At 37.8% G+C, this 19026-nt stretch overlaps 1 protein-coding gene across 1 annotated transcript in view; it reads right to left on the reverse strand.

The window, feature by feature from the left end:
• The window catches only part of EML4 (EMAP like 4), a 155080-nt gene that overhangs the window by 21757 nt on the left and 114297 nt on the right, over positions 1 to 19026 (reverse strand). Inside the window, 6 exon segments of the mRNA XM_070379677.1 lie at positions 2546 to 2613; positions 3342 to 3473; positions 3558 to 3683; positions 4770 to 4921; positions 16333 to 16468; positions 16575 to 16709. Of these exon segments, the coding sequence (XP_070235778.1) occupies positions 2546 to 2613; positions 3342 to 3473; positions 3558 to 3683; positions 4770 to 4921; positions 16333 to 16468; positions 16575 to 16709 (749 nt within the window).

Raw genomic sequence — 19026 nt, forward strand, 5'->3', positions numbered from 1 at the left:
CTGGCTTAGCTAAGTCACTTACATTAAGTAACTTTTCCTTTTAAATTTGTTAATGATGACTTCACAGTTATACTAAATGTTAGCAAGTAACTTCAGTAAGTTTCATCAGATCTGCTTGTCATGAAAAACTGGGGCTCTGTATGTACATGCATCCAATAAGGGGTTGAGTCTTAATGATTCAAGTCCTTCTAGCACTACTTCACTCAGTGTTGAACTCCTTATTATACACAGTAAATGCTTTTAAAACACTATGTCAGACAGTGATTCAACCTTCAAAGATAAACTTTCTTTGTAACATTTCTAAGTAATACTACAAACACTATAAACACATCTCAAAAGAGTACTGGTGGAGTCCTGGAAAGAGACAAGCTTTAAAACCATATAGAACTTGAATCATATAGAACCTGAGTTAAATCCCAGCTCAAGCACAAGTGACTCATGTGACTTGGGTCTTGGGTTTCCTGTTTGTGCAAAGGAGATAGTAATGAACATTTGCTGCATTCTTGTTAAAATTTAAAGTCAAATATGAAAATAATTTAGTACAAGGTGTGTCATCAGACTGTGAAAAAACGGTAGCTCTTATTCCTACTGTTTCATTGATATTAGCATTTGTAATATCTGTTCAGCTGCCCCCAAAATAAATCTGAAGTAAACTCTTTTGTGGTTTCCTGAAAACCAGTTCACCACTATAGTTTAGGAGATTCTTATATGCTCAAGACATACATTTTTTGTAAAACAGAAAATAAATTCCTTCAGATTCTACAAAGTGGCCTGACATATGCCTGTTTAGTCCAAGCAACAATCTATTACTGACATGTATTTTGAGGAAATCTGAGATAGGAAAGCCATCTATATTTCCAAGTTATCACCAATTACGCTCCCAAGCAGCCTAATTCTAAAACTCCACTATTTCAGAACCACTCAAATAACATCTCTAATTACATACCCACACTTCAAAGTTTATCTTTACCTTAAAGACCTGTTCTTCCATGATTCTGAGCACTATAAATGAGGATTTTGAAAATGTTTTGATTTTCCAGAGGTATTAGGTTTGTATCTAACAGCCAAAGGGGAAAACTTGATTAAAAAAAAAAAAAACTCTAAATGGCTAAATTTAGTTAGAATTAAGTAAAGTGGAATTAAATAAACCATCTAGTCAAAGCTATGGTTTTTCCAGTAGTCATGTATGGATGTGAGAGTTGGACTATAAAGAAAGCTGAGTGCCGAAGAATTGATACTTTTGAACTGTGGTGTTGGAGAAGACTCTTAAGAGTCCATCTCTTGGACTGCAAGGAGATCCAACCAGTCCATCCTAAAGGAAATCAGTCCTGAATATTCACTGGAAGGACTGATGCTGAAGCTGATGCTCCAATACTTTGGCCACCTGATAGGAAGAACTGACTCATTAGAAAAGACCCTGATGCTGGCAAAGATTGAAGGCGGGAGGAAAAGGGGACGACAGAGGATGAGATGGTTGGATGGCATCACTGACTCGATGGATGTGAGTTTGAATAAGCTCTGAGAGTTGGTGATGGACAGGGAAGCCTGGCGTGCTGCAGTCCATGGGGACACAAAGAGTTGGACACTACTGAGTGACTGTACTGGAATAAACTGGATGATTTGAAATATTTGTTACAGTCATAAAAATATTTATGTGTGTTCACAATACTTTCACCTTATTAGAAATCAGCCTGCCACATTTTTAATGGGTTTAACTTTTGAAAACTGACTTTATATTTTTCCTCTGCCTCTTTAAAAAATAAGCTATTTGTGATGAGGGCTACTTACTAGCAGAGGCAATAAAAAGGACAATTAAAAATATAGATAATAAATATATATTACTTAATAGTCTTGGAAAGGTACTATATAAGGTCTGCAAAGATAAGTAATTAATAACAATTTCAAGAAACATACCTTTATTATTTACCTGTGCAGCATTCAAGAAGGGAAAAAGCTATAGCTCAAACAAAAGCTCAACTGGGTTATTTCAGATTCGATTTCCTTCCCTTTTTAAAGATAACGAGGACAGAAGTTTTCTGATACCACAGAAAATGTCACAAGAGAGGGTCAAGTTTGCTGAACTGCCTCCTTCCTTAGTGAAGCCTATCCTGACCTCCCTATCAGGATATCATTTTGTAACTGTACCCTTCCAGATCCCTCTTACTATGTTCAACCCTCCCCCATCATAGCTCTTCATTTTTCTAACTTAATTAGTTAATAACTAACGTAATTAGTTAAGGCTTCTTTTTTTATTCTGCCGCCACCCCTGACACACATTAAAGTGTGAACTCCATGGGGGCAGGGATTTTTGCTTTGTACTGTGATGTAGCCTGAACCCTCACAATTGGGTCTAACAAATGGTAGGTCCTCAACAAAAAATTACTGAGTGATTAAATGAGTATACATAACAGAAAAGAGCAAAAAGTATAAAACTGTGCCACTTAAAAGATCAATTCTCCAGATCAGATAGAGAACATTCCTGAATAATGGTTAAACATCCCACCACTTAAGGTTACTCAGCTCACATTTCCCTTAAAGACCCTACCTGCCTGAGTGCGTTCCTATGGCCACCACTGTGCCACTTGGATGAAAATCTGCACAGTGTCCTGGTTCCTAGAAGAGAGACAGACAGCTGTTGGGGAGTACATGAGAAAGTCTCCCTAGATCTATGGGAAGAGTGGCAAAACATTTGAAAATAACTTGTTTCACATAAACATGGAATCTCAATCAACTTTACTACAGCCAATGGGAATACCACATGGACATAAGAGGAAAAAGAATTTCAGAGCAGGAAGGGGACATGCTGGCAGAGTGGTAAGGGGAAAGGACCACCAGCTTGCAGCTAGGCAGTGGAACAATAATAAGGTAACAACAAACATTTGTACAGTTCTTTAGAGTCTGCAAAGAACGTGTATACACCTTTCAGGCTAGAAAAGGTGAATATCTGGGTGGGGGAGGGAGAAAATACAGTAAGAGACCAACTCAAAAAGAAGACAGTAGATCCGTTAGTGAGCAGTACTTACTGAACCCAACTGCCCCACCACCAGCGGCCCAAACATTTCTGTAACAATTAACGCTCCATAAAGATGTGAAATATTCTTGATTTTTACTACTGAACCTGACAGAAAAGTTGAGCTTCTATCCTGTTAACTTGCTTCTTTGGAGTGGGTTCATGATGTACTTTGTAACTAAACACTCTCCCCCTTATCCCTTCCTCTTTACTGAACTATAGCAATAAACTTGGTTTTAACCAATACTGAGTCCTTTTTGCTTTGCTGCTACCAACTGCCAGTTTGGGGAGTTTCTGTGGGAAAATTATAATCACATTTTGCTTTACTCACATCTAGAAGCCTGGTCCATTCCAGTCTGTGTTCTACTGAGTTCCACATGCACACCTGTCTGTCCTGAGCACAAGTCAAGAGCAAGTCTTTGAAGGGATGTGTGGCAAGACCCCAAAGCTCATCTGTATGACCCTGAAAAAGAAACATACCCATTGTTATAAGAAATAAAGGGTATCATCAAAATATTCAGTTAATGGTTAAAATCAGACAGCTTACCTGTACTTCTATTTGGAAGCCATCATTAAATGTTCCTCGTAAAATAAAGTTTCGTGATGTGCCGACCAAAAATTGATCTGCCTTTCCTTCTGCTACAGCTCTGATTGTTCCATACTGATCAGGAACCTAAAAAATAATTTATAAAGTCACCATACACATAATTCAATGCATTAATCAACCTGAAGACTGAAGTTATAGCTGTACACAATTATGTGGTAATAAATGACAGAATTTCAAATTTGAAAGTACAAGGTAATTTTATGTTAATAAATTATTTATTCAGACATTTATATTTTATACACAGAAGTTATAATGGATTATCAACATTCTTTGCTTCAATTTTAAATTCACATTTTATATGATTTCAAGAGTTAAGGATTATGAGTAAGGGATAAAGGAATAAGTTCTGAGAGACTACATGAAGACTGTGGCTTGATTTTGTTACTTATTGGTTATATTATTTTGGGTAAGCCATTTAGGCTGAGACAAATTTCTTTATCTATAATATGGGGATATATCTTCTTGGAAATAAAATCCAAGAGCAGTACGTCAGAATTCTCTTTTTAAGAGATTTTGTCTGCAAAGCATGTTATAAGTGGAAAAAGCTGAGAGTAAATTCAAAGTTAAAGTTACCAACAAATAGAAGCATTATTGAACTGTGAGATTTGCCTTTGCTCTGACAATCAGTGATCTAAAACACTATTCTAAACCATTTCATTTCTTGAGATCTCAATTCAACTTTCACTGAACACATAAAACCTGTTAGGTTTTATGCATATACTTCATTTATACCATGAAGCTGACATATACAGAGATATAATCAGCAATTATTATTAAGCCCATCATTTAAAAGATTATTTTTGAGTTTTAAAATTAAGCTGGTCATCTTGTATACCATGGAGTAGAATATAATATTTGATAAATGTCTGGCAAATTTTAAGTTTATATGGTTATGTGGTTATTTTGGGGTCACTAAAAATAATGTCAGAAATAAGTAAGCAAGTTAACTATTCTGCCCATTTTTCTTATTCTTTCAAATTATTTGGCTTAGTGAATAGTCCTTTTTTCCTGGTTTATTTCAAGGGAATGAAATGACAAGAATGTATTCCAAATTTTCCAGAAAAGTGTAAGTTATCTTAATGTGGGACAAAAGACATGAGTTTATAGAGGGTTTAACATTTTAAAATGTTTATGTTCTATTTTCATCCTTACCTCTATTTCTCTTTCAGGATTCAGATCATGATCCCACAGAATTATTTTTCTGTCTTTCCCACCTCCAGTTAATAACATCCCATTTCTCATCTGACAAAGTGTGAACACACTGCCATCATGAGCTTTGATTTGTTTGCTGATCTGATAAACACCTAACATAATGAGGGGTAAAACAGAAACACTAGTCATAACATTTTCCATCAGATTTTAGTGTCTTTTTGGGAAAAAACTTTAGCAGAACTACAGAGTAAATAATCAAAAGTTCTCATGACTCAACGATCAAAAATCTATTTCCAGCCAATTTTTCTGCAAGGCAGATATCAAAGCTTAATACAATATTTGGCATTCATGCCAATATTTAGTTACTCTGAAAATAATTCAAAATATATTCTTACAAAAAGGTAGGCTAAAGTAGTGACAATTCCACAGACAAGAGGGGATATATTAGCCTCAGAACTTTACTATCTCTTACAATCATCTCATTCAACAGTTAAGGTAGATATTACTCCTCTAATTTTATAACTAAGCACATAGGTATAGAACTGGCTTAACCAATACCACATGGTTAGCTAGTGACAAAGCTGTGACAGGAACTCAAGTCTCTTATATTCAGTGTTCCTTTAAGTTTGCAAAAGAGCCTTCACTTCCTCCTGGGGCAACAGGCATAATGTTTAACATTTAACCACTGCTGACCCACAGGCCTTCTGCTCTGCCAAGGATAACCCCTTTTATTTGCTGAGATACTAGGGAAGGTGTGGGGCAGAAGAGGCACTGGTGGCTTGGAGCAGTGGCTTTTGACCAAGCAGAGAAGTATTTTAAAAACTGACAGCTATACCAGTGTGAAAGCTGAACGATGACCCAGGTTTCTGGTATGCTCTCAGCACTTTCACAAGTACCCAGGAAGGAACAAGGCAGGCATAAAAATATAATCAAAGCCTCTTTCTTAAGAGTGAAGATAACAGAGTTTGGTACTCAAGCCCTTTTCCTTGGTATTCATGATGCCTTACTCAGAGAAGCTCTTCCCAGAGATAAGGGAGCTCAGCCTGCTGCTCTGTGATGACCTAGGGGGTAAGAAGGGGCATGGGCTGGGAGGGAGGCTCAAGAGGGAAGAGATAAATGTATACTTATTGCTGATTCATGACGTTGTACGGCAGAAGCCAACACAACATTGTAAAGCAAGTATCCTCCAATTAAAAAAATTTAAAATAAATGAATAAATAGAAAGCAGGGGCAGCTTGTATGCAATGTGCAAAACAAAATTTATTTTAAATACTCTGTTTAAAAGAAAAAAAAACACAGTAAAAGCTTTTTGGAAGATGGTATCTTGCAGACTAATTACTAGGTTCATAATGACCAGGTAGAGCCTGGTTTAAACATGACCAGTCAGTCAATAAAATACACCTTAGATTCCCCTTGGGGGGGGGAAAAATTAAATTTAAAAACTATTCAGTGGGGGAAATGGATGAAGGTGGTTAAAGGTACAAAGTTCCAGCTATAAGTTCTGAGAATTTAATGTATAATATGGTGACTACAGTTAACAATAGAGTATCATATATTTGAAGATGCTAAGACAGTACATCTTAAAAGTTCTCAGCACAAGAGAAAAATCTCTAACTTTGTGAAGTGATGGATGTTAACTTATTGTGGCAATCATTTTGCAAGATAAACATATAGCAAATCAACTTATTGTATACCTTATACAAAGTTATGTGTCAATTATACCTCAACAAACTGGAAAAAAACTGTTCATTTTCTAATAAAATTGCTCATCAGCTGACAAACGGAAAAACAAAATGTGGTATTATTCAGTGACAAAAAGGAATAAGGTACTAATACATGAAATAACATGGATGAACCTAAAAACATTAAGATGCAACTCAAAGAAGCTGTTCACAAAAGACAACATATTTTATGATTCCATTTACATGAACTGTCCGACAGGCAAATCCAAAGAAGGTAAGCGGTTGCTAGTGACTGAGGAGAGAGAGGAATGGGAAGGGACTGCTAACGGGCACAGTGTTTCATTTTGAGGTGATAAAAATATTTTGAAGTTAGACAGCGGTGATAATTACACAACTCTGAATATATTAAACATCACTGAATTGTACATTTTAAAATGATAAAATTTTATGGTATGTGAAGTATCATCTCAGAGAAGATGTTAACTGAGATTGCTCATTTACCATTTGAGCTGTCATTATATTGTTAATATTAACTAAAATGTGTAGGGCTTTGGTATCTTAAAAAAAATTATGCTATAGTTGACTCTCAGTATTTCTCAGTGTGAGGCAGCTAGTGGCATAAATAACTTAACAGATAGGTATCTCTGGCAAGGGGAAAGGAAAGGGCCTGCAAGTTTTGGAGTAGACCTTTCCTGATTCAGCAGAGCTGGGAGCAGAGCTCCAACAAACTTGCTATTCAGGTCAACTGCCTCGGCTCACATCAACATTCATCACCTAAAAATACTTTAAACACTGAACAACACAACTGTGTCCAGTAGGATATCCAGCCAATTATCTATCATGGCCCTAATGTGATCAAGAAAGAAAGAACATCTGAGAGATGTGAACTTTCTGAGAGTATTGCTGGCTTTATTTGGGCAGTTAAAAGTTGGGGGTGAGGGGTGAGAGGGAGCGTGAGCTTATTTTTCTCACACATGGTCAAATTAACAAAAGTAGTCTGAGAGTACCATGTAAGAAATCATAAAATGCAGGGGTGTGTTTTACAACTCTCCATCAGAAAGCAGGGAAGTGAAATACAGCTTTTCTATTTTTAATTCAGTCTTCCCTACTTCTAAACATTACAAATACCTTGTTAAACACTTAAGATCTTCCTAGAAAGACAGAATCATAGAAAATGGAGAAACTGAAGAACAAATGCTTCATCAAGAATAAAAATACTCTACTTTAGATAGTATTTACCTACAAAGTAATTTATAGTCTAAGATTTCCTTCTCATGGGCCTATATTTCTGACATTCTAATTTAAGCCAAATAATGTTTGAAATACCTGCCAAGAAAAATAATTATCCTTGTATTTAAAAACCTACTGTACCTCCAGGCATAATCATGGCCAAGTCTATCCAAGCTTAACTGCAAATCCCCCCTTTATTCTCAACTCTAACAGAAACAAGGTTTCCATAAAAAGCAAGTTTATCTAGACTGCCAAATAAAGACTGTTTGGAGGGCTTTCTGTGCCTGTTTAAGTACAGAATCAAATGTCAGGGAGACTTTGAAATTTATGTTATATTCTTGTGTGTGTACTAAGTCATGTCCGACTCTTTGTGATCCCATGGACTGTAGATCGCCAGCCTCCTCTGGTCCATGGGATTTCCCAGGCAAGAATACTGGAGTTGGGTTGGAGAATTCATAGGAGAACTCAACTGGAGAAGGTCATAGCAGAGACATTACTTTGCCAACAAAGGTCCGTCTAGTCAAGGCTAAGGTTTTTCCTGTGGTCATGTATGGATGTGAGAGTTGGACTGTGAAGAAGGCTGAGTGCCAAAGAACTGATGCTTTTAAACTGTGGTATTGGAGAACACTCTTGAGAGTCCCTTGGACTGCAAGGAGATCCAACCAGTCCATTCTGAAAGAGATCAGCCCTGGGTGTTCTCTGGAAGGAATGATGCTAAAGCTGAAACTCCAGGACTTTGGCCACCTCATGCGAAGAATTGACTCACTGGAAAAGACTCTGATGCTGGGAGGGACTGGGGGCAAGAGGAGAAGGGGACGACAGAGGATGAGATGGCTGGATGGCATCACTGACTCGATGGGAAGTGAGTCTGAGTGAACTCTGGGAGTTGGTGATGGACACGGAGGCCTGGCGTGCTGCGATTCATGGGGTAGCAAAGAGTCGGACATGACTGAGCGACTGATCTGATCTATTTCTTGAGGGGATCTTCTCGACCCAGGGACTGAACCCACATCTGCACTGGCAGGCGGACTCTTTACCACTGACCCACCTGGGAATCCCGTTATATTCTCAGCAACGTGCAAATGTACACATGTTGATATTTGGTGAAATGGTGTTTCTAACTTCCTTTAAGGAACTTGGTAAAGATTTAAGAATAATGAACATTTTAAGGGGGGTACAGATACTTTCAACCTCCCCCTCAACTTAAAGAATCTTGAAATTTTTTCGTAAAAGAAAAACTCTGAACTATTTCATATATATAGGAAACAACAAATACCTTGTACCCACGTAAGAAACAGAAAATACTGAAATAACGTAAGTGTCCACAGATGGATGAATGGATACAGAAGACGTGGTGTACACACAATGGATTAAAAAGATAGAAATCCTGCCATATGCAACATGAATGGATCTTGAGGACATTAAGCTAAGTGTAAGGAGTCAGAGAAAGACAAATACTATGAGATCTCACTTACATGTAGAATCTAAGAAAAAAAAGAATTCACGGAAAGAGAACAGACTGGTGGTGGTCAGAGGTGGGGGTAGGGGTAGAAGAAATGTGTGAAGGCAGTCAAAAGGTATCAACTGTGAAATTTAACGCAGAGCATGGGGACTATATACTATAATGTATATTTGAAAGTTGCTAAGGGAGCACTCCTTGGAAGGAAAGTTCTGACCAACCTAGATAGCATATGCAAAAGCAGAGACATTACTTTGCCAACAAAGGTCCATCTAGTCAAGGCTATGGTTTTTCCTGTGGTCATGTATGGAAGTGAAAGTTGGACTGTGAAGAAAGCCGAGCACCGAAGAATTGATGCTTTTGAACTGTGGTGTTGGAAGAGACTCTTAAGAGTCCCTTGGACTGCAAGGAGATCCAACCAGTCCATTTTGAAGGAGATCAGTCCGGGGTGTTCTTTGGAAGGAATGATGCTAAAGCTGCAACTCCAGTACTTTGGCCACCTCATGCGAAGAATTGACTCATTGGAAAAGACTCTGATGCTGGGAGGGATTGGGGGCAGGAGGAGAAGGGGACGACAGAGGATGAGATGGTTGGATGGCATCACTGACTCGATGGACGTGAGTTTGAGTGAACTCTGAGAGTTGGTGATGGACAGGGAGGCCTGGCGTGCTGCAATTCATGGGGTGGCAAAGAGTCGGACACGACTGAGTGACTGAACTGAACTGAAGGGAGCAGATCTTAGAAGTTCTCATCCCAAGAAAAAAAAATTGTAACTGTGAGGTGATGCATGTAAACTTATTTCGGTAATCATTCTGCAGTACATACAAGTATCAAGTCATTATAGACAAGGTTACATACTAAAAACTATATATATTAAGCTAGACAAGGTTATATATGAAAATATTATAAAACTGGAAAAACAGGAAACAGAAAATACTAATTACTTTGAAGATTCCCCTTAATTTACATTTAAGATAAGGAAAAAGTGGTTTGGAAGCAAGAGAGCTCCTTATGAGGCATAAAACACAGTTTTTGTTTGTCTCCTATTCACTAAAATAAAAGAATTAGCTGTGAAATTATACTTCTGCAATTCCCAAATGTCCCTTTATTAGATGCAATTATGACAGTATATTGAAATTTTGGTTGATAAAGACTGCCATGGGTACAGAAATATCTTATCAGGGAATATGTAAACTGGATCAATCTATTAAAATTTGGGGCAAGAATTTAGAAATGAAAACTATGAACGTCTGTTCCAATCCACTCTTACACATTTATTTTACTAAACTCACCAAATCCTTCCCAGCCTTACTTACATAATGGAAAACTCCATATATAAAGGAAGAAACCAAATTCTCAGCAAGTTCGCCCATAATAGGGTCAGTCACATAGCAAATTTCATGTGCCCAGCAGCTTACAAGATTAGATTTTCTGTTTTCTGTTTATGCCTACGCAGATTTTCTCTGCACAAAGGGTAAGGCACCAGTTTTTCAGACAAAAACGAAAATAGAAACAATTTGGAACCTTTACCAGCCCCTGCACACTAAGGCCAATGAAGGGTGCATTTATATCCAAACTACTCAGAGAGGTAGGGTAATGTATGTCAACAATTTAAGTCATGGTTTTGATAATATTTTGATAATATAATACTGCTCCTGACATTCCCGATACTGAAAATGTATGCCTAGGAAAGAGAAGAGAGTAGGAAGAAAAAGAAAAGAGAGTGGGGAGGATTACTGATAATACTACTCTTCTCTCTTTTTTCTTAAGGATCCTCAATCCAGAGCTTCTGGGTCAGTGAATACATGGAGACTTGGAGAGAGTGTTATTTCCGGAGAGGGCATGGAGGTTCTGGACAGGTCCTTTCCCCAGGCCTTGTCCTAATCACCTTTTCCATCTGACTGTTCTTGAGTTATCTCCTTTCATAATAACTGGTGACCTACTTTGTAGCAATGGCTACAGCGCTCGCCAGGTTCCAGTACTGGAACGAATTTACTGTCTATCTGCCATGATGCCTCAACTGCACATATGGTCACTTGCTCGCACTAAGGATGATGGTGGAAGATCATCAAACTGAAATGAGAGAACTCATTTCAATTGCTAGCTCTGAAGGCTCTCAGCTAATTAATAGATGTCTTCAATTGTTGGTTTTTATGTATGGAAAGGGCTTCCCTTATGGCTCAGCTGGTAAAGAATCCGCCTGCAATGCGGGAGACCTGGGTTTGATCCCTGGGTTGGAAAGATCCCTTGGAGAAGGGAACGGCTATCCACCACAGTATTCTGGTCTGGAGAATGTCCATGGGGTCGCAAAGAGTTGGACATGACTGAGCAACTTTCACTTTCACACATGGAAAAGGGGTGTGAAGTGGAAGACAGTAATGTCACAAATATAAAAAGACAAATCCTCGGGGGAAATGTCTCAGGAACCTCAGGCTGGTTCCGCATAACCTCCTTTTTCTTTCTCCCTCTCCTTTTTGTTTGTGGAGCTCAGAAACTGACAGGCTTATTTTTTTTTTCTCTCCTGCTGCTGCTGCTAAGTTGCTTCAGTTGTGCCTGACTCTGTGCGACCCCATAGACCTACTGCTACTAATAAAGAATCTCTCTCTACTTCCAATCCACTGACTTTAGAACAAGTTCTCTAATTTTCTCTCATAACCTTCTACCTTGAAGGAAGTATTCTATATGGTTCTATGGATACTGTTTCAGTTTTATTGTCCTTAAACAGTAAGGATAAATAGGGTTGAATAAATGCTATTTTTTTCAATTTAATTTTTATTTTGGAGTATAGTTGATAGAAAATGTTGTGTTAGTTTCAGGTGTAAAGCAAAGTGATTCAGTTACACAATATCCATTCTTTTACAGATTCTTTTCCTGTAAAGGTTATTACAGAATACTGAATAGAGTTCCCTGGGCTATACAATAGGGTGTTGTTGATTATCTATTTTATATATATTAGTGTGTATGTGAAAAAAGGCTATTTTCAATGCCTTTCCTCTGATTTCTTCATGTACCACAGAAAAGGGCAAAGTGGACCTTATATTAGAGCACAAATGAGACTTGAGAATAAAATATATCTGTATTTTTGAGGAAAATTAATTTGAGGTAATGCTAAATGAATTCCAAGGCCCACTACTGGGGGTGGGAACAGGAGGTGTAGTGAGAAAAAGAAAAAGAAGAAAGAGACTAGCTATGAATTTATTCTTTTTTTCTTTCTGCTCCCATTTTACCATATGGCCATGCACAATGCTCTCACAGATACCTCCAGACTCAGTCCAGGGGAGAATGAATCCTGTAGTCTATTGCTATGTTGGGAAAAGGAGATGAGAAAGGGAGAAAATGTACCACAAATGTAGTAATCGGGACTATCTTTCTATATTACAAATAACTATGTTATCCAACAGCTGTTAAGGTACTTGGCAAATATCATATTGCATCGCTTATATGTGGAATCTACAAAAAGGTATAAAATAACTTATCTACACACAGAATAGAGTTATGGACGCAGAAAACAAACTGACGGCTGCTAAGGGGTAAGAATAGCAAGGAGCGATAAGAACGCCTTCCTCACTGATTACTGCAAATAGAGGAAAACAACAGAATGGGAAAGACGAGAGATCTCTTCAAGAAAATTAGAGATACCAAGGGAACATTTCATGCAAAGATGGGCTCAATAAAGGGCAGAAATGGTATGGATCTAACAGAAGCAGAAGATACTAAGAAGAGGTGGCAAGAATACACAGAACTGTACAAAAAAGATTTCCACAACCCAGATAATCACGATGGTGTGATCACTGACCTAGAGCCAGACATCCTGGAATGTGAAGTCAAGTGGGCCTTAGAAAACATCACTATGAACAAAGCTAGTGGAGGTGATGGAATTCCAGTAGAGCTATTTCAAATCCTGAAAGATGATGCTGTGAAAGTGCTGCCCTCAACATGCCAGCAAATTTGGAAAACTCAGCAGCGGCCACAGGACTGGAAAAGGTCAGTTTTCATTCCAATCCCAAAGAAAGGCAATGCCAAAGGATGCTCAAACTACCACACAATTGCACTCATCTCACACACTAGTAAAGTAATGCTCAAAATTCTCCAAACCAGGCTTTAGCAATATATGAATAGTGAACTTACAGATGCTCAAGCTGGTTTTAGAAAAGGCAGAGGAACCAGAGTTCAAATTGCTAATATCTGCTGGATCATCGAAAAAGCAAGAGAATTCCAGAAACACATCTATTTCTGCTTTACTGACTATGCCGAAGCCTTTGACTGTGTGGATCACAATCAACTGTGGAAAATTCTGAAAGAGATGGGAATACCAGATCACCTGACCTGCCTCTTGAGAAACCTATATGCAGGTCAGGAAGCAACAGTTAGAACTGGACGTGGGACAACAGACAGACTGGTTCCAAATTGGGAAAGGAGTATGTCAAGGCTGTATATTGTCACCCTGCTTATTTAACTTATATGCAGAGTACATCATGAGAAACGTGGGGCTGGAAGAAGCACAAGCTGGAATCAAGATTGCTGGGAGAAATCTCAATAACCTCAGATATGCAGATGACACCACCGTTATGGCAGAAAGTGAAGAGGAACTAGAGTCACTTGATGAAAGTGAAGGAGGAGAGTGAAAAAGTTGGCTTAAAGCTCAACATTCAGAAAACGAATCACTTCATGGGAAATAGATGGGAAACAGTGGAAACAGCATCAGACTTTATTTTTTTGGGCTCCAAAATCACTGCAGATGGTGATTGCAGCCATGAAGTTAAAAGACACTTATTCCTTGGAAGGAAAGTTATGACCAACCTAGATAGCATATTAAAAAGCAGAGACATTACTTGACCAACAAAGGTCCATCTAGTCAAAGCTATGTTTTTTCCAGTAGTCACGTATGGGTGTGAGTCGGACTATAAAGAAAGCTGAGTGCCGAAGAACTGATGCTTTTGAACTGTGGTGTTGGAGAAGACTCTTTAGAGTCCCCTGGACTGCAAGGAGATCCAACCAGTCCATCCTAAAGGAAATCAGTCCTGAATGTTCACTGGAAGGACTGATGTTGAAGCTCAAACTCTAATACTTTGGCCACCTGATGCGAAGAGCTGACTCATTTGAAAAGACCCTGATGCTGGGAAAGATTGAGGGCAGGAGAAGAAGGGGATGACATAGGATGAGATGGTTGGATGGCATCACCGACTCAATAGACACGAGTCTGGGTAAACTCCGAGAGTTAGTGATGAACAGAAGGGTTTGGTGTGCTGTGGTCTGTGGGGTTGCAAAGAGTAGGACACGACTGAGCAACTGAACTGATTTGAGGGGGTAAGAAAGAGAAGGGATTAAATTGGGAGACTGGGACTAACACATACATACTACTATATATAAAACAGGTAACTAAAAAGCACGTACTGTATAGGACAGGGAACTCCACTCAGTACTCTGTAATGGCCTCTATAAGGAAAGAATCTAAAAAAGAGTGTATATAAGTATACCTATAACTGATTTACTTTGCAATCCACCTGAAACCAATACAACATTGTAAATCAACTATTCTTCAATAAAAATTTTCAAAAATTAAAAAAAAAAGAAAGGAAAAGGTCCTTGGGCCCATCCTTTTTTAAGTGGATAAGGACAATTTTAATGACTATTTAGAAAATGATACCGCTAAATTTTGCAGGTCTTCAGTTTTAGTATTTTAATAAATCTAATATCCACAGGCAGGTCTAAGGTTTCAGCTGGATCCCAACTCCAACAAGTAGAATTCTGAAGTGATGGAGTCTGATTCCATGATGTATACTACTGTTTGCTAGTTCCAGTAGTATATGTACACTACTGTATACTGTATTACATGATGTATACTATTCTTATATTACCCATTTAAAAATAACTTCAAGCTTTTAACAGAGAGCAATGTTAATTCTGCATGACCTCTATCATTTAGCCACGTAAGATACTAGTTTTCCAAAGCTCCAGTTTCAGAATAAATGTACAGTATCACTCTTTTTGAAGGATAATCTTTCTTCTGATGTCCAATCCAGTTATTCCCATCTCTCTTAAGAGTTTTCATCTTTTTTCCACCACAATACTCATTTTACTTTCAGGTTTAGTCAACCTTAAAAAGACTATTGATTCGAGTAACTCTACTTTTCATTCCATTTTCAATTGGGATTCTCAAAAGTCTCCATTTAAAAACTGGCTATTCTACACTCAGCTGTTCTACAGCCTTAATTTTTCTATTGAAATTGTGAACTTCTAATGGTCTTTTCTTGGTTCTTATTCTTCTTGACCTTCCTATAGACCTCCTTCCTGATACTCCTGGGAACGTTCTCCTCTTCTTTGTTCAGGAGCACTAAATAAGAAGTTCTATCTTACTAACTTCTTTTTAAAAAATCTGCAATCCTTGCAGGCTCTTTTCTGGTCATCTAACTGTGGGACAAAGTATCCTTGGCCTCATAGCTCTTCTATCTTCCATGGTGAACTCAATCAGGTTTAAGGATTATTGTGGGTAACTCAAAAAAATCTGTATCTTTAATCTCTGTTTGAATTTTCAAGGGCTCAGTATATATTAGTTTAAATTGATAAGAGCAACTGCAAAACACTGCTATTTTTTAAAACAGTATTTCCTTCATGCTGGCTATCTCTTGTTTGTTCACACATGACAAATTCATTCACACTATCCTGGAAGTGTCATTCCTTCATGCTGGCTATTTCTTGTTTCTGTTAACACATGACAAAGTTATTCACACCATTCTGGCTGCGTCACAGTCATAACCATTTTCCTCCCTTAATGTACACTGATCCGTAACTGGGATTAAGGTTCCCTATCTTCTGTAGTGTTCTACATTCACTATGGTTTAGCTTAAATACCATTTCTTCTGTGGGGGCTTTACAAAATACTGAAGACTGGGGTGACTTCTCTCTCAATCTCTATAGTTTTTAACATGGTATTTGTATCATCTTTTCTAATTATTTTGTATTAATCTCCTGGAAGGAAAGGTAGCCAAATGTAGGCTATATATGCTTAATAAATGAGTAGATAATTTGATTTTAAAAAAGGCTGTTATGAAGAACCATAGAAAAAGAAATGTATGTTAGTGCCTCTCATACGGTCTCCTTACAGCTCCCTCTCCCCTGGTCTGGGTAGCAGATGGGACTGCAACAGTGACACTGCAAACTAAAAAGGATGATCCCACATGAGATACTATACCTTTAGGCCCTTTCCCAGGTGTGGGCTCTACAGTAGTTTTGCTCCATATGAGTATGACTCCACCTGAGTCTCCAGCAAGAACATCTCCATTTCCCAAGAAAGCTAAACACTGCACAAATTTTGGTTTTTCGTATTTCTACAATGAAACAATGAGAATTTTCAGTTTTCCCCTTTGGCATGATGACTTTATCCTTACTCAAAATTAAAGTTCTATAATGAAGTTGTAACATTCTGATCCTTACCCCAAAAACTCCTTGTTTTTTTGTTAGTGAATTGCCACTCCAGGTCCAGAAAAAAATATGTGATTTACCACATGTTATTATGATATTTGCATCTGTTGGATGGAACCCCACAGCCAAAACAACTTCATTTGTTGTCTGTGAAAAGAGAAATACAGCTTTAGATGCATGTATATCCTTATCTTCATTAAATACCAATTACAGGTCCCGATAATCAAAGACACGGAATTTTATTTTTTGGCCACACCACATGTAGCATGTGGGATCTCAGTTCACTGACCAGGTAATCAAACCTGTGACCCTAGCAGTGGAAACACAGAATCTTAACCACTGGACCATCAGGGAAGTCCCAAAGATAGGGAAAATTTTTAAGGAAATGCCTTTTCTTCCAAAGTCTATTTTCCTGAAAAACTTAAGTAATACATTTTTAGAATAAAATGGTTTAAATTTGATGTCCTTATCTTATTATATTATCTTTTATGCCATCTATATATAATAACTGCACTAAAAAGACATTTACGCAAATCACAGTTTTAATTTCTTGCACATTCAGGGAAAAGAACACTAAAACTAGCAAATGAAAGAGCAATATAAATTCTGTCTTAAAGACACTGCCATTTTGGTCTTAAAACCCCCCCCGTTTTTTTTTTTTTACTATTACTATTGATCATTCATTCAAGATAAGAAAGCTGTGGTACATATACACAATGGAGTATTACTCAGCCATTGAAAAGAATACATTTGAATCAGTTCTAATGAGATGGATGAAACTGGAACCTATTATACAGAGTGAAGTAAGCCAGAAAGAAAAACACCAATACAGTATACTAACGCATATATATGGAATTTAGAAAGATGGTAACAATAACCCTGTGTACAAGACAGCAAAAGAGACACTGATGTATAGATCAGTCTTATGGACTCTGTGGGAGAGGGAGAGGGTGGGGAGATTTGGGAGAATGGCATTGAAACATGTATAATATCATGTATGAAACGAGTCGCCAGTCCAGGTTCGATGCACGATACTGGAGACTTGGGGCTGGTGCACTGGGACGACCCAGAGGGAGGGTATGGGGAGGGAGGAGGGAGGAGGGTTCAGGATGGGGAACATGGGTATACCTGTGGCGGATTTATTTCGATATTTGGCAAAACTAATACAATATTGTAAAGTTTAAAAATAAAATAAAATTTAAAAAAAAAAAAATATTATTACTGATTTAGAGATTCATCCTCAGACTGAAGGCTGAATGGTCACTATGGATTCCTATGGAATGAAAAATCAAACAAAAAACCACAGAGAGCTTTTATGTGCTTTCCACCAAAAATACCTAAGAAAGGGACCTAGTTAAATGTAAGAGGCTTTTGTACAGCAAAGGAAACTATAAACAAAATGAAAAGACTACCCACAGAAAGGAGAAAATCAACCAACAAGAGACAAATCTCCAAAATATATATATAGCTCAGTATCCAACAAACAAATGAACAAATGGGCAAAAGATCTAAATAGACCTTTCTCCAAAGAAAACATACAGATGGCCAAAAGGCACAAGAAAAGATGTTAGATACTGCTAATTATTAGAGAAATGCAAATCAAAACTATAATGTGGTATCACTTCACACCAGTCAGAATGGCCATCATCAAAAAGTCTATAAATAATAAATGCTGGAGAAGGGGTGGAGAAAAGGGAACCCTCCTATACTGTTAGTGGGAATGTAAATTGGTAAAGTCACTATGGAGAACAGTATGGAGATTCTTAAAAACCTAAAAACAGAACTACCATATGATCTTATATAATCCCACTCCTGGGCCTATATCCAGAAAAAACCATAATTCAAAAAAATATATGCACCTAATGTTCACTGCAGCATTATTTACAATAGCCAAGACATGGAGGCAACCTAAATGTTCACTGACAGATGAGTGGATAAAGAAGATGTGGTACATAAATACAATGGAATATTACTCAGCCATAAAAAGAAATGAAATAATACCATTTATAGCAACATGGATGGGCTTAGAGATTATCATACTAAGTCAGTGAGGGGGCCTTCCCGGGTGGCTCAGTGGTAAAGAATCCAACTGCCAAGCAGGAGATGCAGGTTCAATCCCTGGGTGGGAAGATCCCATGGAGAAGGAAATGGCAACCCACTTCAGTATTTTTGCCTGGGAAATCCCACAGACAGAGGAGCTACAGTCCATGGGGTTGCAAGAGTCGCACACAATATAGTGACTAACCAACAAAAACAACAGAGTCAGACAGAGAAAGACAAATATCATGTGCTATCACTTAAAAGTGTAATCTAAAAAAATGATACTAATGAATTTTATTTACAAAACATAAACGGACTAATAGTAAACAAACTTACGGTTACCAAAGTGGAAAGGGATAAATTAGGAATTTGGGAGTAACATATATACACTACTATATATTAAATAGATAAAACAATAAGGACC

Source organism: Bos mutus, chromosome 11 (genome assembly GCF_027580195.1).
Source record: "Bos mutus isolate GX-2022 chromosome 11, NWIPB_WYAK_1.1, whole genome shotgun sequence".
Lineage (NCBI taxonomy): Eukaryota > Metazoa > Chordata > Mammalia > Artiodactyla > Bovidae > Bos > Bos mutus.